Source organism: Elaeis guineensis, chromosome 6, assembly GCF_000442705.2.
Source record: "Elaeis guineensis isolate ETL-2024a chromosome 6, EG11, whole genome shotgun sequence".
Taxonomy (NCBI): Eukaryota; Viridiplantae; Streptophyta; class Magnoliopsida; order Arecales; family Arecaceae; genus Elaeis; species Elaeis guineensis.
In genome coordinates this window covers 13,609,198-13,630,326 of record NC_025998.2, presented here as the reverse complement: position 1 = coordinate 13,630,326, position 21,129 = coordinate 13,609,198, and the positions used below count along the sequence as shown (strand labels likewise).

General features: G+C 39.8%; 3 protein-coding genes and 1 long non-coding RNA gene across 6 annotated transcripts; 1 reads left to right on the top strand and 3 right to left on the bottom strand.

Annotated features, from left to right (window-relative positions):
- Positions 1-1,939: 1,939 nt before the first annotated feature.
- Positions 1,940-3,287, bottom strand: LOC105047173 (protein RADIALIS-like 4). Its single transcript, XM_019851253.3, has 2 exons — positions 2,788-3,287; positions 1,940-2,238 (listed from the first exon to the last, which is right to left on the bottom strand). Exon 1 carries the CDS (start codon positions 3,057-3,059, stop codon positions 2,796-2,798), a length of 264 nt encoding a protein of 87 aa, XP_019706812.2. The 5' UTR covers positions 3,060-3,287; the 3' UTR covers positions 1,940-2,238; positions 2,788-2,795.
- A 4,500-nt stretch (positions 3,288-7,787) lies between these two features.
- Positions 7,788-8,990, bottom strand: LOC105047174 (protein RADIALIS-like 4). Of its 3 annotated transcripts, none has more exons than XM_019851273.3 (2): positions 8,636-8,990; positions 7,788-8,040 (listed from the first exon to the last, which is right to left on the bottom strand). In XM_019851273.3, the coding sequence occupies exons 1-2, from the start codon at positions 8,844-8,846 to the stop codon at positions 8,036-8,038; spliced, it is 216 nt and encodes a 71-aa protein (XP_019706832.1). In that variant the 5' UTR covers positions 8,847-8,990; the 3' UTR covers positions 7,788-8,035. The 3 variants fall into 3 exon arrangements, with proteins under 3 accessions (XP_019706832.1, XP_073115326.1, XP_019706831.1); XM_073259225.1 differs by having other exon boundaries at positions 8,566-8,988; XM_019851272.3 differs by having other exon boundaries at positions 8,579-8,988.
- Positions 8,991-9,225: 235 nt separating this feature from the next.
- On the top strand, positions 9,226-14,493 carry LOC105047175 (uncharacterized). The gene is made up of 2 exons (XR_832396.3): positions 9,226-9,741; positions 13,957-14,493. It is a non-coding gene; the product is annotated as an uncharacterized lncRNA (long non-coding RNA).
- A 2,029-nt stretch (positions 14,494-16,522) lies between these two features.
- LOC109505982 (protein RADIALIS-like 3) lies at positions 16,523-20,782 on the bottom strand. Its single transcript, XM_019851195.3, has 3 exons — positions 20,212-20,782; positions 16,890-19,800; positions 16,523-16,778 (listed from the first exon to the last, which is right to left on the bottom strand). Exons 1-2 carry the CDS (start codon positions 20,444-20,446, stop codon positions 19,796-19,798), a joined length of 240 nt encoding a protein of 79 aa, XP_019706754.1. The 5' UTR covers positions 20,447-20,782; the 3' UTR covers positions 16,523-16,778; positions 16,890-19,795.
- Between the last annotated feature and the right edge of the window lie 347 nt (positions 20,783-21,129).

Sequence of the window (21,129 nt, the reverse complement as noted above, 5' to 3'; positions counted from 1 at the left end):
CCTACCTTCAGATCGAGCCACGTCACCTCCATCCGCTCCAACGAACCCGTCCCAATGGCCGCACGCCACGTGGCGTAAAGGCCGCGACGTTTTGTATTCCCAAAGGAACGGCGGGAACGGCGGTTCCCCTTCCCGATGGGACGAGACGTCTGACACCGACAGGATGTCTGACACCGGCGGGACGTCCGACACCTGCAGGACGTCCGACGCCGACATAACACCTGACGCTGATGGGACGGGACATCTGACACCGACTGGACACCTGACGCCAGTGAATCGCTCGGCATTCATGAGATGCCTGACATCGTATCCACCTGCGGTACGGTCGAAATTTGGCACACGGTGAATCCACTCCTTTTCGCCCGACACTGCTGCCCAAACGAAGGCATCGGCCAGCGCACCGTCAGACTCAGGAGTGGAGGGGGGCAACTGTTGGGGAATACCGACCGACCCCGCTCACGCCGACTTATAATCGGGCATATCCGACCGACCGACCGGCCGACCGACCGATCGCCGGATGCCATCACCGGCCGATTAACGGCTCTCTACCGACTGAGGATATGTCGGTCGGGCAGACCTTTTCCACCCTCCCGACCGACTGAACCAGGGAGTCCGATGGCCGACTCTCGCAACATGCCCGACTGACCGTCGGAGGGGCCTGAATCTCCACCCGACGACACACAGCTGATCACCGACCTAAGGTCGGTTGACTCCTCCGATCGCCGTACGGCTGTCAGGGACTGTCAGCCCTGACAGCAGCATGCGGCACTACCGCCTAAGGGCATTATCCTACCTAGGGCATTGTCAACCCTAGTGATTTGACAGCCCCACGGCGATGTGACACTTTCACGACGATTTTGACAGTCTACAGTGAGCTGACAATTCCTCAATTGTCTGCGCCATTAATGACGGCACCATACTACGCTCCACTATATATATCGGGGAAGGCTACAGTGCTGGAGGCCCGAAAAAAACAACAGGCTCGCCCCCTCACCCTCTCGTTGGGTTCTTTACTTTCTTCTCACTGTTGCCTAGTCTCCTCTCTGACTTGACCGTCGGAGGGTCTCCGTCGGAGCCGCCTCCGGCCAGTGCGGATTTTCTTTTGCAGGCGCTTGTTCCCGACGACAAGGCGACGAGGGGATTGGCCGCAACAGATATAAAAAGTTTTCCATATGCCTGCTCTGCCAATACGCTACCCTGTATAAAGGACTCTTGTGACTCTAACTTTGATGATGATTGATTTGGCCGATGTTGCTGCGGATGGTTTGGATCTAGGTGTTCGGTTTTCATATCACAACTTCAGTGATAACCGTGTAGAGCTTGGTTAGTTTTCTAATGCTTTTTAAGGTAGAGAATTTTATTTTTTAAGTTTACAATGGGCTAAATGCATATGAAACTTGACTATGTATCTCCATACATAATATTTTAAAATTTAAGAAAAAAAAGGCAGAACAACATTGGAGCTAGTGGTCATATATGGGGTGGTGGTGCCCACTGTTCTCCTGATAATCACTGGCTATCGCATCAAAAACAAATGCTAAAAAAAATACCTTAATATTTCCATTCATCAAGTTTGTGAAATTTTTGAAAACATCAAATTTGTGAAGATCGGGATCCCAGAATAAAGGAGAAGAAGAAAGGGAGAGAAGTCTCTGACCTATATTCACCTACACATAACTATGTTGAAAAAGCAGTATCTGCATACCGTAGAGGTCCTTGCGTGCTTATGCTTTGATCTTGTTAGAGTTTGGTGTATTAGTTCTACTTTAGAAAATTTGTACTGAAAATGTTTCAACGAATTTCCTTCTGTCTCAATACCAAATCCTGAAAGGCCAAAACAAACAGCTATCCCTTTTGTTTCTTTTTTCCCACCTTTGTTTTTAATTTAGAAAACTATCTGCTGCACTTCTTTGCTGAAATTTGTTAAAGACAATAGAAGTGACCACATCAACATATATCAAACTTACTTTTATTAGGTAACAAGCACACCAACAAGAAGACCAGCCAGGCATGTTTACAAGATAGTTTTTGGTAAATTTACAATAGGATGGAACAGTAAAGACAGTGGAAGATACATAAGGGATGAGGCTTGAAGATCGGTGATATCTGATCTTCTTAGATTCACTAATATGCATAGAATTCTTTACTTGTATCTGCATCTCCAGAGAGAACAATACTCCTACTATTGCAAGCAAACATATCTATTGCTTTCTTCAGTTCAGCTTCAAATACTTCAGCCTGCCAAAGAAGTGAAAAAACAAACCCCATTAGTTCTGCTTAGTGGTTTTAACATGATGCTAAACAACCAAATTTTAAGAAGTTTTGGCATTATGGGAAGAAGTCATGGAACAAAAACAACCTACCTTTTTGGCAAATTCTCAAAAAAAAAAAAAAAAAAGGGGTACCTTTTAGGTAGGATAACAAGGCTACATGAAAGAATAAAGTGACGCAAGTGATTGTGCCACTTAGAAAGCTTATTTAAAAGCCCGAGTCAGCCTTGGAAAGCCTATGCATAGCTCATCAGAGCCATATTGTTTTTTTATAAGTTCTTTGCCAAAATAATATGTCATGTGGCCTTGGTGGGTTGAACAGGGGACAGTGGATACTGAATAGTTGTCCCGATTATCAAAAAATAATTAAAAAAATCCCAACTGAGAGCAAATGTTCCATTGATGACATATTCCTTAAAACCAAAAGGAGTGAGAACTAAGAAGGAGAGAGAGAGAACAAGGGAATAAGAAGGGAAAAAGGAATGGAACAGTAACTGTGAGCAGTGGAATATACTACCTTCGCTCCTAACGAGCCACCCTGCTGCTGGAGGACCTGTAATTTGGGAACGGCACATGGCCTGCCTCAATGTGATTAATGTCCTCAACAAGAAGCTCATAGTGGCGCTTCACCTCTTCAGGTGTCTTCCCCCCCACCGCTTGGGCTACTTTGAGCCATCGGTCGGGGGTGTCCTTGTCATACTTCGCCAGGGCCTGCTCGAACAACTTGTTCTCCTTCAAGGTCCAGGGGGTGTTCAAGCTGCCTGAGGATCTCAGTGAACTGGAGGCCATTTCTCTGAGCTAAAGTTCAAAGAAAACTGCTAAAAGATGCTTAATTCTAAATGCACAGAGAGATGTTATATTAGATAGAGGAGAGTTTGGAATTGATCGAAGAGAAGTTGAGTGGGTTCAAACTGTAAGCTCAAAGGAAGTAGAGAGAAGGACTACTCAGCTCTGAGGAGGATGGAGGAATGGAAATGTACTTCTTCAAGTTCCAAACTCTGTGGACTTTATGTGAGCTGATCTGGGGAAGAAGTTGCCAAGGGTGCCACTTATAAACAGTAGGGTAATGCGTTTGTGGGGCAATGGCTGCCAGTTGAGAATAATGAAGGAGAGCAGAATATCGATGACTCGCACCCTTGAGAACCATTAGCTAGGAGTGAGGACCAGTCCAGAGTGAATCTTTCCTTCCCCACATTCTATTTCCTAGTTGTAGTCTCCCCGTTCCTTGTGTATTAAATTATAGATTTATGTGTCATCTTTAAGAGCCTAATTTGCTGCCACTAGCATCAAATATATTTGGGTGTGATCATCCCTAATCTAACAACAGTTTAAAAAACAAATCTAGATTATGGACTATGACAAAAGCATGCATGAGGATACTGCTTACTAAAAAGAGATCCTCCTTCCACAGGGATTTTGACACAAACTAACTGGCCTAATCTTTTCATAAAAAGACCTTGGCCTTCTGAGTCTAATTCCCTTTATTTGTCTCTCCTGCTCCACAAGAAGTAGGAACAAAGGGGTCATATGGCCTGCAGTCTGTCCTTCACCGCGATCTCTGTTAAAAAATAGGATGTGCTTTGGTTTGCAGAGTCCTCTGACCCAGCGATAAACGTGCTATTCTGTTACATAATTTAACACATCCTTGCTTCTCCAAATTAAGTTTGGTAGTTTAAAATGTCGAATTCAAGTGCTTCTCATACTCTTCTTTTTATCATGTTATTCTACTTATTTTAGCATTAGGCCATCAAACATGTTGTTGGAGTTAAATACATAAATACCTTTTAGAAGCATTACAGGAATTAGAATGAACGTTTTCTCTGGAAGTTTATATTAGATCTCAGGGAATGAGCGAAGTGTACCCTAGAGATCTTTTTAGGTGAGTTTCAGATTATTTTCAGATAATACATGTGACCAGATTTTTAGTCAACCAGATAAGCTTGACCATATGAGCAGTTTGCGCACCAAATTTTAATTCCTGTTCACCTGGCAGAACATTAATTAATAGAACAATCTAACTTGATAATGCTTTTAGATTTTGAAATCTGCTTTCACCAAGTACTTTCACATCATTATCTAAATGAAAGAAAATAAGATTCAACACTACATGTAGTAGGTAATTGTTGCATTACTTACAAGATACATTTGACGTAAATAAAAGTATTTGGCATGTATATAATCCTACTAAAGGCAAAGATAAACCTTCTCTCTTAATGACTACAAATGGAAATATATTGAAAAAGAAAGGTTCTGTATATTTATCGATGACACTAGAATCTATCATGACAATTTTTACAGAATGAAAATTTGACAACTTGGAGGAAAATCAGATTTCTTGGAATCTTTGTAAATGAAGTATCAAAAAGTTGAAGAGTGGAGAATCTCAAGGCTGGAACCATGTTGGGACGGCCCTTGACAAGTTGATGTGCCTTTTGCATATTCGCAGTGCTGGAAACTCATGAAAGTATCTCCTCCAAAGTTGGAGGTGAGAGAGGCGGCTGGAGAGGGAATCTTGTCGAAGAATTTCATAAAAGCAGTAGGATGATGATGCCACAAAAAACAATGTCCAATGGTCTTGATTTAATTATGATCAGTTTGTAATTGTTCCATGATACTATAATGTGGTACAGCTTTTTATTAATTATTGAACACATCATTCACAGGGTATCTCAGTATATAATGTTCTCTGATTTGATGGCTAAAATATACTGTATTCTGTTGATAGCAAACTCCTGATAATGCAACTGCAACAAAGCACTGCTAGTTCATTACATAACATCCATCACTCTTGTTGCGGCCAATCCCCTCGTCGTCTGGTCACCGAGAACGAGTACCTGTAAGAAAAGTTCACACTGACCGGAGATGCCTCCGGCGGGACTCTCCAACGATCAAGTCAGAGAGGAGACTAGGCAACAGTAGAAAAGAATCAGGAGCTCGCGGAAGAGAGCTAGGGGAGAGAGAGAGAGAAAGAGAGCTCAGGAGTTTAGAGAAACCTCTCTTTCTTTTTTTACCAACACTGTTGCCTTCTCCGTTTTATAGTAGAGCGCGGCGTGGTCCCGCCATTAATGATGCAGACAACCGAAGAGTTGTCAAATCGTCGGAGACTGTCAGAGTCGCCACGGACCGACAAGTCACCGTGGACTGTCAAATCACTGGGGCTGACCTATGTCCTTGGCAGGACGATGCCCCCAGGGCGGTCACGTCGCATCTTCTTGTCAGAACAGCAGCCCATAGCAGTCGTACGGCGTTTGGGGAGCTGACCGACCATACGTCGGCATTCGGCTGCGGGACGTCGGGTGAAGATCTGGAGACACCGTCGGCTGGTCTGGCGTATTGCGGGAGTCGGACGTCGGTTGCCACCCCCGTCCGATAGTGAGTCGGTAATTTGGGCTCCGTCGCTCGGCTAGTCGGGAACAGAATGGATCTGCCGATCGACACACCTTCGGTCGGATAATGTCGGCGGTTATTGTCGGCAGTCGTCGGTCGGTGCGGTCGGTAGAATCGGACGTAGGTCGGACAGGCCCGAGGGTGAGTCGGCGTAAAAGGGATCGGTCGGTATATCCAACAACTCTCATCCACATATTTGCAGCTAATTTTAGATTTTTTTTTGAATTTTTGTTTCCAAGTTAGTAATACCATTGCCTTTTGCAATGCTTTACTATTCCCAGCTACATATTCACTCTCATTGCTATTTATATTAGCATACCCAGATAAGTAAATTCTGTATTTTGTTAATATTAATGCTCCTGTTTACCAAATACTATGCATCACTCCAGTAGACAATTATGTTTTTCTTTTGGATAGAAAAGAAGTCGGATGCACAAATTCACTACCCATTGTGCATACTATTTACAATGTACCAATTCTCCATTCCCATCAATCAGCTAATTGTAAACATAGCAACAAATTTCTCCAAAATATTGCACAATCTCAAATAATCTACTGATTTATACTTTGCCAAATTATTCTCCACTCTGCCCAACATATGCTAGGAACACTTGTGGCTTGCACAGTAATGAGTGTATATATTGTTACTAGTGTTGTGTTTTCTATATTTTGTTCATGTCGCTCATCCTATTCTTGCTTTAATACTCAAAAACATAAAACTATATAACATATCTACATTTTTTTTAAAAAAAATCATTATCTGAAAACTATTCAATTTTCTTTTGCAAATTATCTGCAATTTTCAAATTTCGAATATTTGGCCGAAAGCCAAATTGTTCCTTGACACCGAACTTGTGACTGTGACAGTAAAGAGTTAAAATAAGGTTTAATGGTTATGAAGATGATTATCTACTCTTTCAAGCAAAGAACAGTTCTTATCATTCTTTCTACCACAACTATTATATCATGGAATGTCCAGCCTATCATGTGTCAAATCAATGACACTCCGGTGACATAACAATGTTGGTTGCAATTGGAATCTTCCTAAGACCTGGGAACACACCATAATATATGCTGCTTCGTGAGATGGGGAGGGCTAAATTTGGAGGTTCTTTTTTTTTTTTTTTTTTTCACACCACGTCCAAGAATTTATCAAAAGTACGCGTGGATTCTTCCCTTATCCCAAGTTGTAAAATTGTGCCAGATAAAAGCTATATATTTGGAAAGCTCCATTCCGTAAATAATCTGCCGCTCCAATTAACCACTGATCTTGTTTAAATTAATCAGAAGATAGAAAATGATTATTTTAACTTTGGTTAATTTGAACCAAGCTCTATTCGTTGTTTGTGACTCCAAACCTGAACTCCATGTTGTGGTCCTCCATGATGGGAGGGGAGCAAAGGGAGGAAGCATCAGGAAACGATACCCAGGGGGGAAAAGCTGATCATCCGTTGGCTGGAAGGAAAGGAGAGACAAAAGGCAGCGAATCTGGGGGTTTGTTGGTCATGATATCTCTCCAAAGCTGACCGTTTTTTAGTGGATAAATATTATGAAAAAGTTGGCCAACTATATCCGGCTTAATCTATAAATATCATGGGAAAGTAAGAGAATCTTGAACCAAGAGCAAACTAGTAGAATCGTACCTGGCTCAATCTGTAAATAGGGATGAAAGAGGAGACGCTAAACGTAATTTCAATAAATCTGGGACGTGATATGCAAAAGAACTCCTATAATATTAAACAGGACCGAGTCCCTAACAAATCTGCAATCTGAACTACGAAATGGTCCTTTCTGATTTATAAAATGGTGGTCAGATGTCCTTTGGATACCTGTGCAATTGGTTTGGATTATTTAAGTGGTCCATTCTCAAGTTGAAGTAATCCATCATGGTCTCGGTATCTATTAGACTGGGTTCTCTAGCAATTAATCAGTTCTGGCATCGAATTCATTCTGTCTGCAGTGACAGATGAAACAAGCAATTAGAAGACAACCAAGATAAGATACTATGGCTTTTAGCTGTCTACAGAAGTAGCATTCAACCCCAGGCCTTATCCATACTGACAATAAAGTAGAGTTGCTCCACTACTTGGCATCTTATATCGAAGGTTAGAATGATGTTAGAATATGAAATTATACCAAACTTGTTTTTATTAAGCAATAAGCATGATACAAAGTAGTAGACAGACATGTTTGTCGCAGTCTATAGTGGAATTACAATAGGATGGACGGGGAAGGTGAAAGGTACAATAGAGACATTAGGCTGCTGCAAGATCGGCGATCACCAATCTTCTTAGAGTCGTTTACATGCTTCTATATGGCAATCCAGTCCATACAGGTATATCTATTACTGCATATGCTTCACCTGAGCTTTAGATACTTCAACCTGCCGAATAAATTAACGAACCAATGAGATCAGGATATAGTAGTAACTCATAAAACACGTTTCTAAACAACCAAGCTTTGTGAAGTTTTGGCATCATATAAAGAAAGTATATACTTCAACAATCACATGACTTCCAAAAAGGCTAGGAAGACAGCGCAGAAGAATAAAGTGTCGCAAGTGAATGCGACTTGCAATACATATTATAAAGCACAAGCCTGCCACAAGCTTGGAAAGCCCATGGCCATACATTTTTTGGTTTAGGTCTAAATCTTGTTCTAGGATTATATTTGATGTGGCCTTGGTGAGTTGGACAAGGGATCTGAGCCCAAGGAAAGTGTGGATACTGGTAGCTAGTTTCCCTTTCATCAAAAGAATATAGTAGTCCAAGTTAGGTGACCGAGCTGCCCAACCGAAAGCAACTCCGTATCCAAGACTTATTCCCCGGGAAAGCGGAAGTGTTGAGAACTGAGGAAGTGTAAGAGGACAAAAACTGGAACAGTACATTGGTGGAGTGGAACAGACCACCTGTGATCCTTACCGGCCATTGCCGACTTCACTGGATCAGGGGATCAGTAGTTGGGGAATGACACATGACCTGATTCGATGTAATGGATATCCCTGACGAGCAGTTCATAGTGGCGCTTCACCTCTTCGACCGACTTGCTGCCGACGGCCTGAGCCACTTTGCGCCAGCGGTCGGGGGTGTCTTTGTCATACTTCGCCAGGGCCTCCTCAAACCTCTTGTTCTCCCTCAGGGTCCATGAGGAGTCCGAGGTGCGTGAGACGCTCATTGAACTGGAGGCCATCTGTCAGCAGGATGCTAGGAATGGGATTAAGATTGTAGCGGATAGTACTGGTGGAGAGTTGGAAGATGGAAAGGAGAGAAGTTGGGCGATCACCGAAGGGAAAGGACTTCTGTAAGTTTATGAACTCTATAGACTGTGTGTGTACTGGTACCGGAAGGCAGTTGCAGAGGACGCTCCTTATAAAGAGGAGGGGAGTGGGATTGTGGGGTGGTGCTAGTTGGAGAATAATTTTGGCCAAAAAGATAAAGGAGGAATGACGGCAGAATATGGGATGACTCGTTTCCACCAGAACCACAAGGAGCAAGGACCAGGAACCACCAGCTCCCTCTTAGCGGGGAGGGGGATATTTTTCCTTTGGAAGTTGTAGCATCAACCATGGATTCTTCTTCACATCTCTTGGGTATCTCTTCTTAGCAATGCACATTAAGATTACAGCCAGGCATTTAATCCAAGGAAGGGGGGCCAACAATAGCAACTAATAACGATGGGCCAAAGAGATGGTAATATTTATGCTGGTGGAACACCTTGCATTATCAATGTAATTACTGGTCCCGGCGATCTACTTGCCGGAACTAAATCAAACTAAATAGCTACATTTTTACACGCGAACCCCTGTCACGCGTTGGAATTATAGAAAACTTCTATTCGGGTATTATAACGCATAAATCCGTAAAGGCTCTCCGCCTGTCGAAGTGTCGGATGTTTTACAGGGTGGGGAGTGGGGAGCGCGCGATGTCTTCTTCCAAGGACCTTCCGAGCCCCGACGGCGGCGGCACTGGCGAGGGAGTGTGGTCATGGTCTTCCACGACGGCGGCGGGGAGAGAATCCAGAAGGAGATCCTGGAGCTCAACGCCGACTGCCCCACCGGCCCAAGGGCAACAAACTCTACCATTGGGTACCACCATCATCGGCTTTAAATTATTCTATTAGACCATGATCCTTTCTTACCTCCTCCTCTTCCATGGAGAACACCTTACCCTCATTAATTTCGATAAATCGGTCATCAGAAAAGAAAGGGAAGCATGGGAATTAGTGGCATTAGTTAAGATTACATGAATTATAGAATCAAAGTTGGTAATTTTAGTTGAAAATGTTATCGTTTTGCCTCACCCTCATTAATTTCGATAAATCGGTCATCAGAAAAGAAAGGGAAGCATGGCGATTTGTAGCATTAGTTAAGATTACATGAATTATAGAATCAAAGCTCGTAATTTTAGTTGAAAATGTTATCCTTTTAGCGTAACTCATCACCCTATAGGAGTACTAGACCAAGTTTACTGATGGTATGTGGATGTTTTAGCTGTGGCTTGGTATGTATTTTTTCTTAGTATGTTTTATTCCATGGGAAAAGGTTTTTCCTCCTTAGGTTTTTGTTTATTTAGGGTGCGTTTGGTTACACTTTTTGATTTTTAAAAAGTTTTTTTTATTTTTTTGATTTTTGCTATTGAGTAAAAGCAAAAAAGTAAAAAGTATGTTTGGTAACTACGGTGCTATAAAGCAAAAAGCAATATTTGGGGACGGTAGATGAAGAGCTCGACGAGAGAGAATGGTTCGGGAAGGGAGGGAGAAGGGGGTGGGGAGGTGAAGAGCTCGACGAGAGAGAAGAATTCGGACTCTTTACTTTTTGGTTAGGCGTTTTAGATGTGTGGAAATAAAAAAAACAGAAAAATAAGTTTTGGAAAGCAAAAAATTTTTGCTTTGCATATAAAGCAATTATTTTGATTTTTTTGCTTTTTGCTTTTATGGTGTTACCAAACATTGCTTTTTAATTTTTGCTTTTTAAAAATCAAAAAGCAAAAAAGTACTTTTTAATGGCTAACCAAACGCACCCTTAATGAGTTAATGATTAATCTGTTTGGATTGAAATGTTGTCTACAACCTTATAAAGGTGATGACATTTATGAAACATGCCTCAATATTTCTTGTGCTTTTTGTTTTACGTGGGTTTGGATATGAACAAATAGTGAAGTAGAATAGAATCGATATAGCCGACTCCATTTAGGGTGTGCTTGGTCCATGATTAGAGTCAAAATTAGAATTGGAATTGGAATGACCATATTCCTCGATACATTTGGTTCACAACTAGAATCGGAATGAGATTTGAATACTAAAGAGAGTCGGGATTGAACTTTAGGGATTGAGGCATTCCCATTTCTCCTGAAATCGGAATGAGAATGGGACTCCCCTTAACCAAATAGCTGAAATGAGAACCACTCATTTGTATTTCCATTCCAAAGTCCAACTCTCCCCAACAAAACATGCCCTTGAGATGGTAAGGTTTGTTGTTCTTGTGTATGCTTTTCTTTATTTTTCTGTTACTAGGAATTTACTGCATGTTCATTCCTAGTTTTTCTTTCGAGCCAAGATAGGTCAAAGTGTTATAGAACAATTAAAACAAAAGCGAATATGTAAATTAGAAAAAAGAAAAATTCATATGTATGCCTAGGGGGACTTTAAAAAAATAGAAAAATATAAAGTAAAAGAAGAATGTAGAAATAAATAAAAGGAGAAAAATAAAGAGAAAATAGAAGAGAGAAGACAAAGTAGGAGTATAAAGACCAAAAAAATAAGGGTAGAAGCAGTTGGAGAAGAAAAATAGTAAAGGAAAAGAAAAGGGGAAAGAAAAGAGGAAGGAAAGAAGAAGAAAGGTGAACAGCTGAAAAATTTTAAATAAGGATCCATCCATATCAAAGGCATGCATTTTATGATATGAGAGAGTGCATTCATAAAACATTAAACGCACCAACTTTTCGAATAAATTTCTTCATTGCAAAGAACAATCAAGATGAGAGAGAGGGCGGAGGAAGGGGAGATTGATAGGGAGTGCGCTCTTGGCCATCGATGACACTGATGTTATTCCTTATGAGTATTCGAAAGGAGATGCTGGAGCTCAATGTTGACTCAATCCCCTTCCCCCACCAGCTAGTTTTTTCATTGGCCTCACGGGCAATAGCCTCTACTCTAGGAACTCTACCATCATTGTCTCTCAAGTTACCTTTTATATGCAACCCACCAAGGTTGTAGGTATTGGTTTTGGTACTTGTATCAGCACCCAACAAGTATAAGTTGTATTGCATGTCAGTACAGTGCATCTCTTGGTACCTGCTCTTGGTATGGGGGACTGTATCAGCATTGGTTCCGTACTAGTCTGATATAAAGTATGCGTGGTGCTAACTAGTATAATCCAGTTGTTAACTCTTTGAAACCCACTTCGACCTCTTCTTCCATCAAGAACCACCTTACCCATTTTATTTCGATGAATTGCTCACTGGAAAGAATGAGAATTGTGGTAATTAATAAGCAGCGGCAGTTAAGATCTTATATATCTTAGTTAAATTTTGTGTTTCAGTCTTGAAATTTTAGTTCTAAGATTTAGTCCTTTCAACTTAATTGCCTTTGTATAGAAGAGTTGGGTGGAGGTTATTGATGGTATGGTATTATCTGTGGCTGGAAATGTGTTGTTAGCTAGCATGTATAATTCCATAGGTCTACTCTTCACTCCCTTACCTTTTTTGTTTATATAATGGGTTATCCATGTATCCACAACCATGCAACATTGTCCCAAATTTATGCATCCTCATTTGCCAGGCGTTCCTATATGGACTGCACATGCATTGAATCATTTATTGGTTTCTATCTGCAAATTGTTAATGCTGATTATTTTATTTGAAGAATGCTATATAGAATATAGCTCTTGTTCATGTGATGTGATTTGCACTAATGGATGCATTATAATGTCTGAAATTGTTTCTTAACATGGGTTTGAATGTGGACAAATGGTATAATAGGATCCATATAGCTGATCCAATTTAATGTAAGAAGTGTTATTGTTCTTGTATATGCTTTTATTAATGTTCTCATATTGCATGAAACTTAACAAATTTTCCCTCATAGTTTTTCATTTTAATTATTGAACTTTATAATATTGTTGTCCTGGTTTTGTTAATTGAAAATGTGCAGAACAAAATGAACTATAGTGGTCAAAATGCTTATAGCATCTCATTTCCTTATGTAAATGTTTCACAATTATCGATAGATTTTGTTTCTATGAGGGGACTGTTTTGTTATAGTTGCCTCAATGGCAAAGGAAGCAATGGTGTTTATAACATGAGATGGAATAAAAAAAATGAGAGTGAGTCGAGAGGTTGAGAAAACCATATATGGGTGGTTTCTAAGTTCAAGTTCTAAGGGAGGAGATAACTATTTTGTTTTTTGGTGAACAAGATATAGATATTTTCAAGTTTTCAACTGTTAAGGATGAAGGAAAAAGGAAGGAGAACAACTTTTGTAAGTTTAAGCTCTATGGAATTTATATAAGCTGATATGACGAAGGAGTCACCGAAGGTGCTATATGTAAACAGGAGGGGAGTGGGGATGGTGGGGTGGAGCCATTTGGGAATAATACTGGAAAAGGACTAAAGGAAGTAGCAGGGCAGAACATGGATGACTTGGGTCTTTTGAGAGCCAGAAGGGGTGAGGACCAAAAACAACGAGTGTGTGTGGGAATGGAGAGAGTCACTGTCATCCTCTTAGAAGGGAGGGGATCTTTCTGACCGGAAATTATTGCATCTGATGTGGATCTTTCCTTCCTCCCTTATATTTTTCTTGTGGCACTCCTTCGGTCCTTCCTCTGTTCCTTTGTGTAATCATCATTAATACACAAGCTCTTTAACTTATCATCCTTTTCTGCATATGACATAGTGTTTCATATATGAATGTATCACGTATATGAACGAAATCCAGAGCACAAAAGCTATTGTACAAGGCTGCCTTATGTACTCACTTATCGGAGTAAGATCTTCTAAACTTCATGGAATTCTTAGACACTAATAGCTACCATCATAAATTTCTGTTTTTATTGCTTCCTGCTTTGATACGTGACAGCATTTGTAGCTTGCAATTATTGGCTGCATGGACTAAATAAATTTTGATGCTGACATGGAATAAGAACTCAAGCATGCCACTTGCTAAAAAGAGATCCTGTCCAGGGATTTGAATGAAACCTTGTTGTAATATTCCTTTTCAAAAGAAATCAGAGAAGGGCCGTCACCTTCTGTTGAATGGAATCTAATCTCTTATACATCTCCTGCTTTTCTGGAAATTGGGACAGGGAAGTGCATGGCTGGCCTGCAGTCCTTTGTTCACTTGAATCGCTTTTTTTCAACCCAAAAAGAAAAATCCTATGTGGATTCTACCCAATCAGCCATCAATTCCTTGTGCCAACGTGGGCATGTGTGCATGAGGAACTGATACGATGAGGGCAATGGATCAAAACCGGTAACATTAATCATTACCCAGTTTTGATCCTGGCAATCCAGGATTCTGGGAGGAGTGGACTGCAAACAAATCTACTCTTTGGTCTTTTTTGCATAAAATGACCGTCTCAAGACTTGAATCCATGCTATCACACTTATTAATCCAAGACATTTACTTTTGTACAAAGCAGTCGTCCCTTTCCATAGCATTGCTCTTTAAAGCATGGTGTGTGAGCATTCTAACATTAAAGAGCATTGGTAAATTCTTATTCTTGTGACTACAAATTGTTATTTCTGTACAAAAGGATTCTAATGTATTTATTCTGCAACAACGCTGATGAATTTTACACAATGAAAAGCTCGATCCATGGATGCAAACAGATTTCCTGAAATATTTGTAAGATAAAATACCAACAACTTGGACCAAGGAGAATCTTAACCCATAGGAATATGTTGGATTCTGGAGTTTTACAAGTTGATCTCCCATTCTTCTCACAAAAAGGAGAAAATGAAAAAAGTTGATGGCCCTGCCCTCTTGCATATTCGTGGTACTAAAAATCCAAAGTATCCCCCTAAAGCTGAGAGGGACTGCAGTTCAATAATCTTAGAGTGGTAAGATTATACCAGAAAACACGTCAAACAGTCTTGATATAGTTTATCACTTTGAATCCATGATTCCACTGCATGGTGTAATTTTTTTATGAACCACTGGATACATTGTTCACAAGGTACCTCATCCAAGTTCAATATCACAAGAAATTTATATTATATTCTATTATTGCCAATACTCCTGCTGATAGAGTCTTGTCTCGTTCTAATTATTTAAACAGACTCACTGCCACTCCGCTGATTATTTATGATGTATCAGTTTTGCAGTAGCATCACTGTTGTCATCTTTCAGCTGACTATAGACATAGTAACAATATTCTCAGGTTTGTTAAGGAATCTCAAAAGAATCATTACTTTATGCAAATTATTTTATAGATATTTAGAAAAATAAATTTATCATGATGTTGCCAACTTATTTGTGAACTCTTCCTGACCTAAATTCAAGAAAAATCCATGGATTACAAATTAACAAGTCTCTCTGCTATTGGTGGTTTTTTTCCTCGTTATTACCGTTTACATGAATGAACATTTTTTACATTCTATGAATATTTTTCATACTTTTGGCAAAATCCCTGCATTTGTTTCTCAGATTCATGAATCTTTGGCCCTAGCTGAATAGTTCCTGAATGACAAACTTGTGTGTGTAACTGGATGTATTGAAGGTTTGATTTATAGACATTGGTAACAACTCTTTCAAGTGAAGAAGTGATGCATTCATTCGCACAACTACAATGGGTTTGGATTTTACTACTAGCATACCACAGGTTTCAATTTTTTTTCAGAAAAAGTTGATCCATCACAGGTTTCACATTGTTCTGTCCTAAAAGTACCATAATAATGATTTCTATTAATATTCCTCAAAAAATAACTACTATTTTTGTTACTTTTGTGACTCCAAAGAAGGAAGGCATGCTGGTTTTGATTAATATTATAATCTTTAGAGCGTTGCTTTCAAAGGTATAGCTAGTAACATATATTGGTATCTATTATTACCCAAAGCAAAGAGAGTGGCACCACAACCTCTGAATTTTGTGAGAGATGGTCAAGCCTATCATGTGTCGATTCAAACAATTATTCAGGTGGCAATAACAGTATTGGTTTTTCAGTTTGAATCTTCCTACAATCTGCGAAGGCATCACCAAAGTCCTCATTTTTCTAGTGAGATTGGGAGGGTTAAGATTTTAAAGTGCGACAGGTCTCTGACAATTTGCAAGGCACGTGTACTACAAAGTGATCCTTGCTGATATTTACAGACATAACCTGTAGATACCTTTCCCATTGGTTCTGATAAATATTTTCTTGGGAATTACAGTGGAGGACCACCAATAATTTCTAAAAGACTCTGACACAATGTTTGAGCCTGCAACCTCCAAATGGAGAAAAGATGCTTACACTTGGCTATGATGCAGCTTATTATTGGTTACCTACTTTTCTAGTTTGATGATTCCATGATGGTCTTCTATCCACTTAACTGGATTTTTCATTGATTATTGAATCCCAACATTGAATTCATTTTCTGTCACAATGACACGATAGAGACAAGGAAAGAGGAGAATCAAGATAAAATACTGTGTTGTTTTAGTTGTCTGAAGTCCCTATTTAAGATGACGTCCTAAGGGTAAAAATAGATTTGCTGCACTGCTTTGCTGAGATGCTTTTGCTTCAATAGCTGAGAGCTGGGTTTAATCCTGCCCTCACTCCAGAACTCAGCTGGGCTTCCACCCATCATAGCTCTCAAAGAAAATTGCAAATTTATGTTATGTAAAATAATGGAGAGTCATATAGAATAATACCAAACTTGTTTTGTTAAAGGTGTAAGTACACCAACTAGAAGACTGGCCGGACATGGTTATGGCAGTCTTCAGTAGATTTACGATATTCAATCGGATGTTTTCAAGAAGAGATACATTAGGCTTTTATAAGATCAGTGATCACCGATCTACTTCTTAGGTCACTTGGATTGCATCTGACTTTTTATCTATCTGGAAATTCAGAGTCGAACAATGCTTCTAGAGAGAAGTAGATAGTGCTTTATAGTATGTGCTTCAGTCGAGCCATAGGTACTAGCCTGCCAAACAATTGAGAAATAACTACCACATCAGAGATGAGTGCAATCATTTCAAGTAGACAGCAAGACTATTTGAAAGAATAAGATTCTGTCAAATATTATGGAACATACCTCTGATATAAGCTTCTGACATAGACTAAGATCATGCGGAAGTACATAGTCAACTCAAGGAAGTATGCTTGCTTTAAATACACCAAGAATGTTATGACATTTTTTTTTTTTTTTGTTTGAGAATCTGTCAAATTCTCAGGAAGGAAATGTGAATCATGGTTATCACAGTCTTCAGTAGATTTACAGTATGATGAAGGGGAGCAATAATGGAGGAAGTATGATGGTAGGAGAGTGTAAGTGAACATACATAAGAAGAAAACAGAAAGGCTTTCTCCTATAAGATAAGCAATAATTAATCTTCTCTCAGCAGCTGCTATTACTTGATTTGAAGTCACTCATGGTCTTTAATCCAGCACTATGTGCATCTGATATCTGGAAATATAAAGAGGTTTAATTCTCCCACTATCTCATAGAGACCTAGCTAATTAATGCTTTTTAATTTTTGCTTCAACGGAGCTTGAGGTACTTCAGCCTGCCAAATATATTAGAATAAACAAACACATGAGGTCTGTCTCGTGGTATTCATAGAACTTTATTACTATATAACCAAACTGTATGAAGTTTTGGCAGCATAAAAATAAAAAAATAACAACAACTATGTAAATTTCAGGAATGACTGCTAGGCGAATGTGACCCAGAAAGCATCTTGTAAAGCCTGGGTGGCTGTGTCAGCCGCAAGCTGGGAAAGCTCATCAGAGCTGTACTTTTATTATTATGTTCTGTTTTGTGCTAGGAGCCTAGGACTAGATTTCATGTGGAGTGGGTGGGTTGAACAAGAGACAAAAAGCTGAGGGAGAGTGCAGCCAACTGAAAGCAAATGTTGCATCCATGTCTTATTCTTTGGAATACGAAAATGGATAAGAAGTTATATAGGAACGAGCAAGAGAAGACAAAAGGCTGAGGGAGAGTATAACCAACTGAAACCAGATGTTGCATCCAAGTCTTATTCTTTGGAATGCAAACAAGGATAAGAAACTATATGGGAAAGAGCAAGAGAATAAAAACCACCTATACTCATCAGGGCCGCAGTCAATCAAGGGGGTTGCTGTATGAGGTGAGATGGTAGTATAGACAGGGGAGAGTGGGGAAGTGGACATGGGAGAAGCTGGAAGTCCTTCAAAGTCTGAGCTCCAAGGAAGAGGAGAAGCAGAGCGAGAGAACTCTGTTTCCTAATCATAATATGGAGTTTCTCTGGGCTAATATGGGGAGGTAGTTGCCAAAGCCCTGGTTGCCAAAGAACCTGGAACAAAACTTAGTATAGCCCACTTATCCCATTTTATTTAACCAACCGACTTTTATTTGCACTGGAATAAAGTGGATTAAAATAAGGATTAAAAGTGGAATTTTGTGAAAGCTGATATGCCACTTTTTATCACCTGCTTCTTTAAACCTAGAAAATACCATCTGACCAAATGCTCAATAGATTTATACATTTTTATCAATGATTTTTACCCCAAAATTATTCCACTTATGCATTAACTTGGATACATCTATACTGAAAACAGACAAAAGTGGCAAGCTTTTCTCTATTTATCATGGCTACATCCCTTTTTGGTGACTAGAAAATTTGCAAACTTTTTTTGAGGTAAATAGACTTGTGCATCTCAAACAACTTTTTTAGAATAAGTAGGCATAACTACAGAATATGCCAGCCAAAACTCGTTGATGATGGATGAGCAAAAACTTATCCATACTTACCGTTCAAAGGTAATATTACTTCAAGAACAAGATATGAAAGAAGGTCCTGTGTCATTTAACAATTTGCTGCACATCTGTATTGCTAAGGAGTCCCTATTAACATTAATAAAAACCAAAATGTTTAACACCCGGTCCTTCACTTGGCTACATTTAATAAATAATCCTTGCATTGTGAGCCCTCTTTTGTTTACTTCTTTATTCATAGTTAAGCTTGCTTTCAGAAACAGATTACAATCCTTATGTTTCTACTTTATGCACGGAACAAGTACTGGGGATAAACAGGCTATTAAAATCAAGGACTGGAAATAACATATCCAGCCAGTAAGGACCAACATACATGATAGACAACCCGAGGGGGCGGAAATAAAATTCCCCTGAAAAATCTTAGCCATCTTGTGTCTTGTGGGTTCCTTCCCTTTCTATTACCATAGGTTTGATCTTTTTAAGTGGTCCTTTTCTAACGTGAAGGAATCCATGGTGGTGTCGGTATCTATCTGCCTGGAATTTCAATACATAATTCAACTCAAAATTGAATTTATTCCATTTGAAATAACTGATGGCTCAGGTGGAAGGAGAGAAAACTAGATAAGATACTGCGACTCTTTCTAGAAAAAGATGGAGGGAAGAAAGGAATGGGGTGGGCATAAAGTACTACTTGGTTCCAATTCCTAATTTGGTAGCTTAAACAGGTGATGGCTATACTTGAATTGGTTAGTTTCAAAGAAATCCATAGTTCACAAGGATGCATTCAACCCCTGGGCCATGTCAAAATAAAGAATAACCACAGATTGCTGCATCGCTCTACTAAGGTCTTTTAATTTTAACATTAACTTCTAATGACACTGAAGTTTGTTTGCAAGACCTGCTCCATGGCTATCCTAGGATTTCTCATTTGGAAGAATAGAGAGGACTCTAGATGGAAATATGTCAAACTTAGCTTCATTAAACAATAAGCACACTAACTAGAAGGCTAGACAGACATTTTGTGGCATAGATTTACAATAGGATGAAGAATGAAGGGAAGGTACATAAGAGTAGAAACAGAAGCTTTAATAAGATTAGTGATATCTGATCTCCTTCTGAAAGTCATGTGCATTTTACTTCTGTGAGATCTCCCTGCATCTCCATAGAAGAGTTATGCTCGATACTACTTGATATAAACATAGACACTGCTTCCTACTTGTCGCTTCAGTGGAGCTTTAGATCCTTCAGCCTGCCAAATGGGAGCAAAAAACAGAGAGGAAAAAAGAGTTAAAACAAAACCCATGGGGATTTCCTTTCAGACACTATTCTAAACAATCCAAGAAAATAAGTTTTGGCTGCACATGATGAAGAAACTTAATAATAAATACATAGCTTTTAGAGCAGGAAAGCAACCCTACATGAAAAAAAAAAAAAAAAACAGTGCCACAGGTGAAAGTGACACCAAAAGGCATATTATGAAGCCTAAGCCATCCATAGCTCAATCTAGCAAAGCCAAGATAGCTTATCAAAGCCACTTTTTACGTATAAAATTGATGCAAGTTAGCATAATTGATTATTGGGGTTCCCCTTGAGACAGATAAAAGCGAGTAATAAATCCAAGTCTTATAAATAGTAGTTAGGATTAAGTGAAACAGAGTACCCCTGCCGCCGGACGACCGGTAACTGGGGAATGGCACACGGCCTGACTCGATCTGCCTGACGTCCTCAACGAGCCTCTCATAGTGGCGTTTCACCTCTTCGGCCGACTTCCCACCGACGGCCCGGGCCACATTGTGCCAGCGGTCTGGCGAGTCCTGGTCGTACTTTGCCAAGGCTGTCTCGAACATCTTGTTCTGCTTCGGGGTCCAGGGGGAGCTCAGTGAAGTGGATGCCATCTGTTATAAAAAAAGGAATTGAAAGGATTGCTGAAGAGGGAGGTGATGTAATTCCAAGGAATGGTGAGTTAAGATGGGATGGTAATTGAAACAGAGGGAGTTGGGAAGGGGAGAGGAGAGATGTTGGGGAGCTTCTAAGGCTCAAGGGTATGAGGGTAGAACAGAGAGGGAAGGAGGCTGTTCTAAGTTCTAGATTCTAAGGACTTCGTGTGGACAGATGTGGGGAGGCAGTTGTCCATGGTGCTCGTCATAAATAGGAGGGGAGTGAGGCCGTGGGTGGTGCTCAGGTGTAGCCAGTTGGCGAATAAAGGAGGAAAGGAGGCAGAATATGAGAGGGGAACCACAAGGAGTGAGGACTAAAAACAAGGCTGCGTAGGCCTCAGGGGAGGGAGGAGATCTTTATTAACACAACCTTTAGTCTTCTTGTGATGGCTTTATAAATTAGAAGCAAAAAGGAAAAAGGAATATGTTTTCAGTATTTTAATACTTTAAAATCTTTCATGACTCTCATATTAAGTCCTAAGATCAAGGCTATGTTTCTTATGATTTATGATTTATTGATAAAATTGAGTTCAGATCCTCAACGGTGTCATTTTCGTATTCGGAGTCACATCATCTATCTCAAAGATGGATTATTCTTATCCATTCTAAAATACAATAAGATATAATTAGTATGATACATG

Bases quoted from the DNA above. Each gene is read 5' to 3' on its own strand.
- LOC105047173 (XM_019851253.3), bottom strand. From the start codon at position 3,059: ATGGCCTCCAGTTCACTGAGATCCTCAGGCAGCTTGAACACCCCCTGG.
- LOC105047174 (XM_073259225.1), bottom strand. From the start codon at position 8,846: ATGGCCTCCAGTTCAATGAGCGTCTCACGCACCTCGGACTCCTCATGG.
- LOC109505982 (XM_019851195.3), bottom strand. From the start codon at position 20,446: ATGGCATCCACTTCACTGAGCTCCCCCTGGACCCCGAAGCAGAACAAG.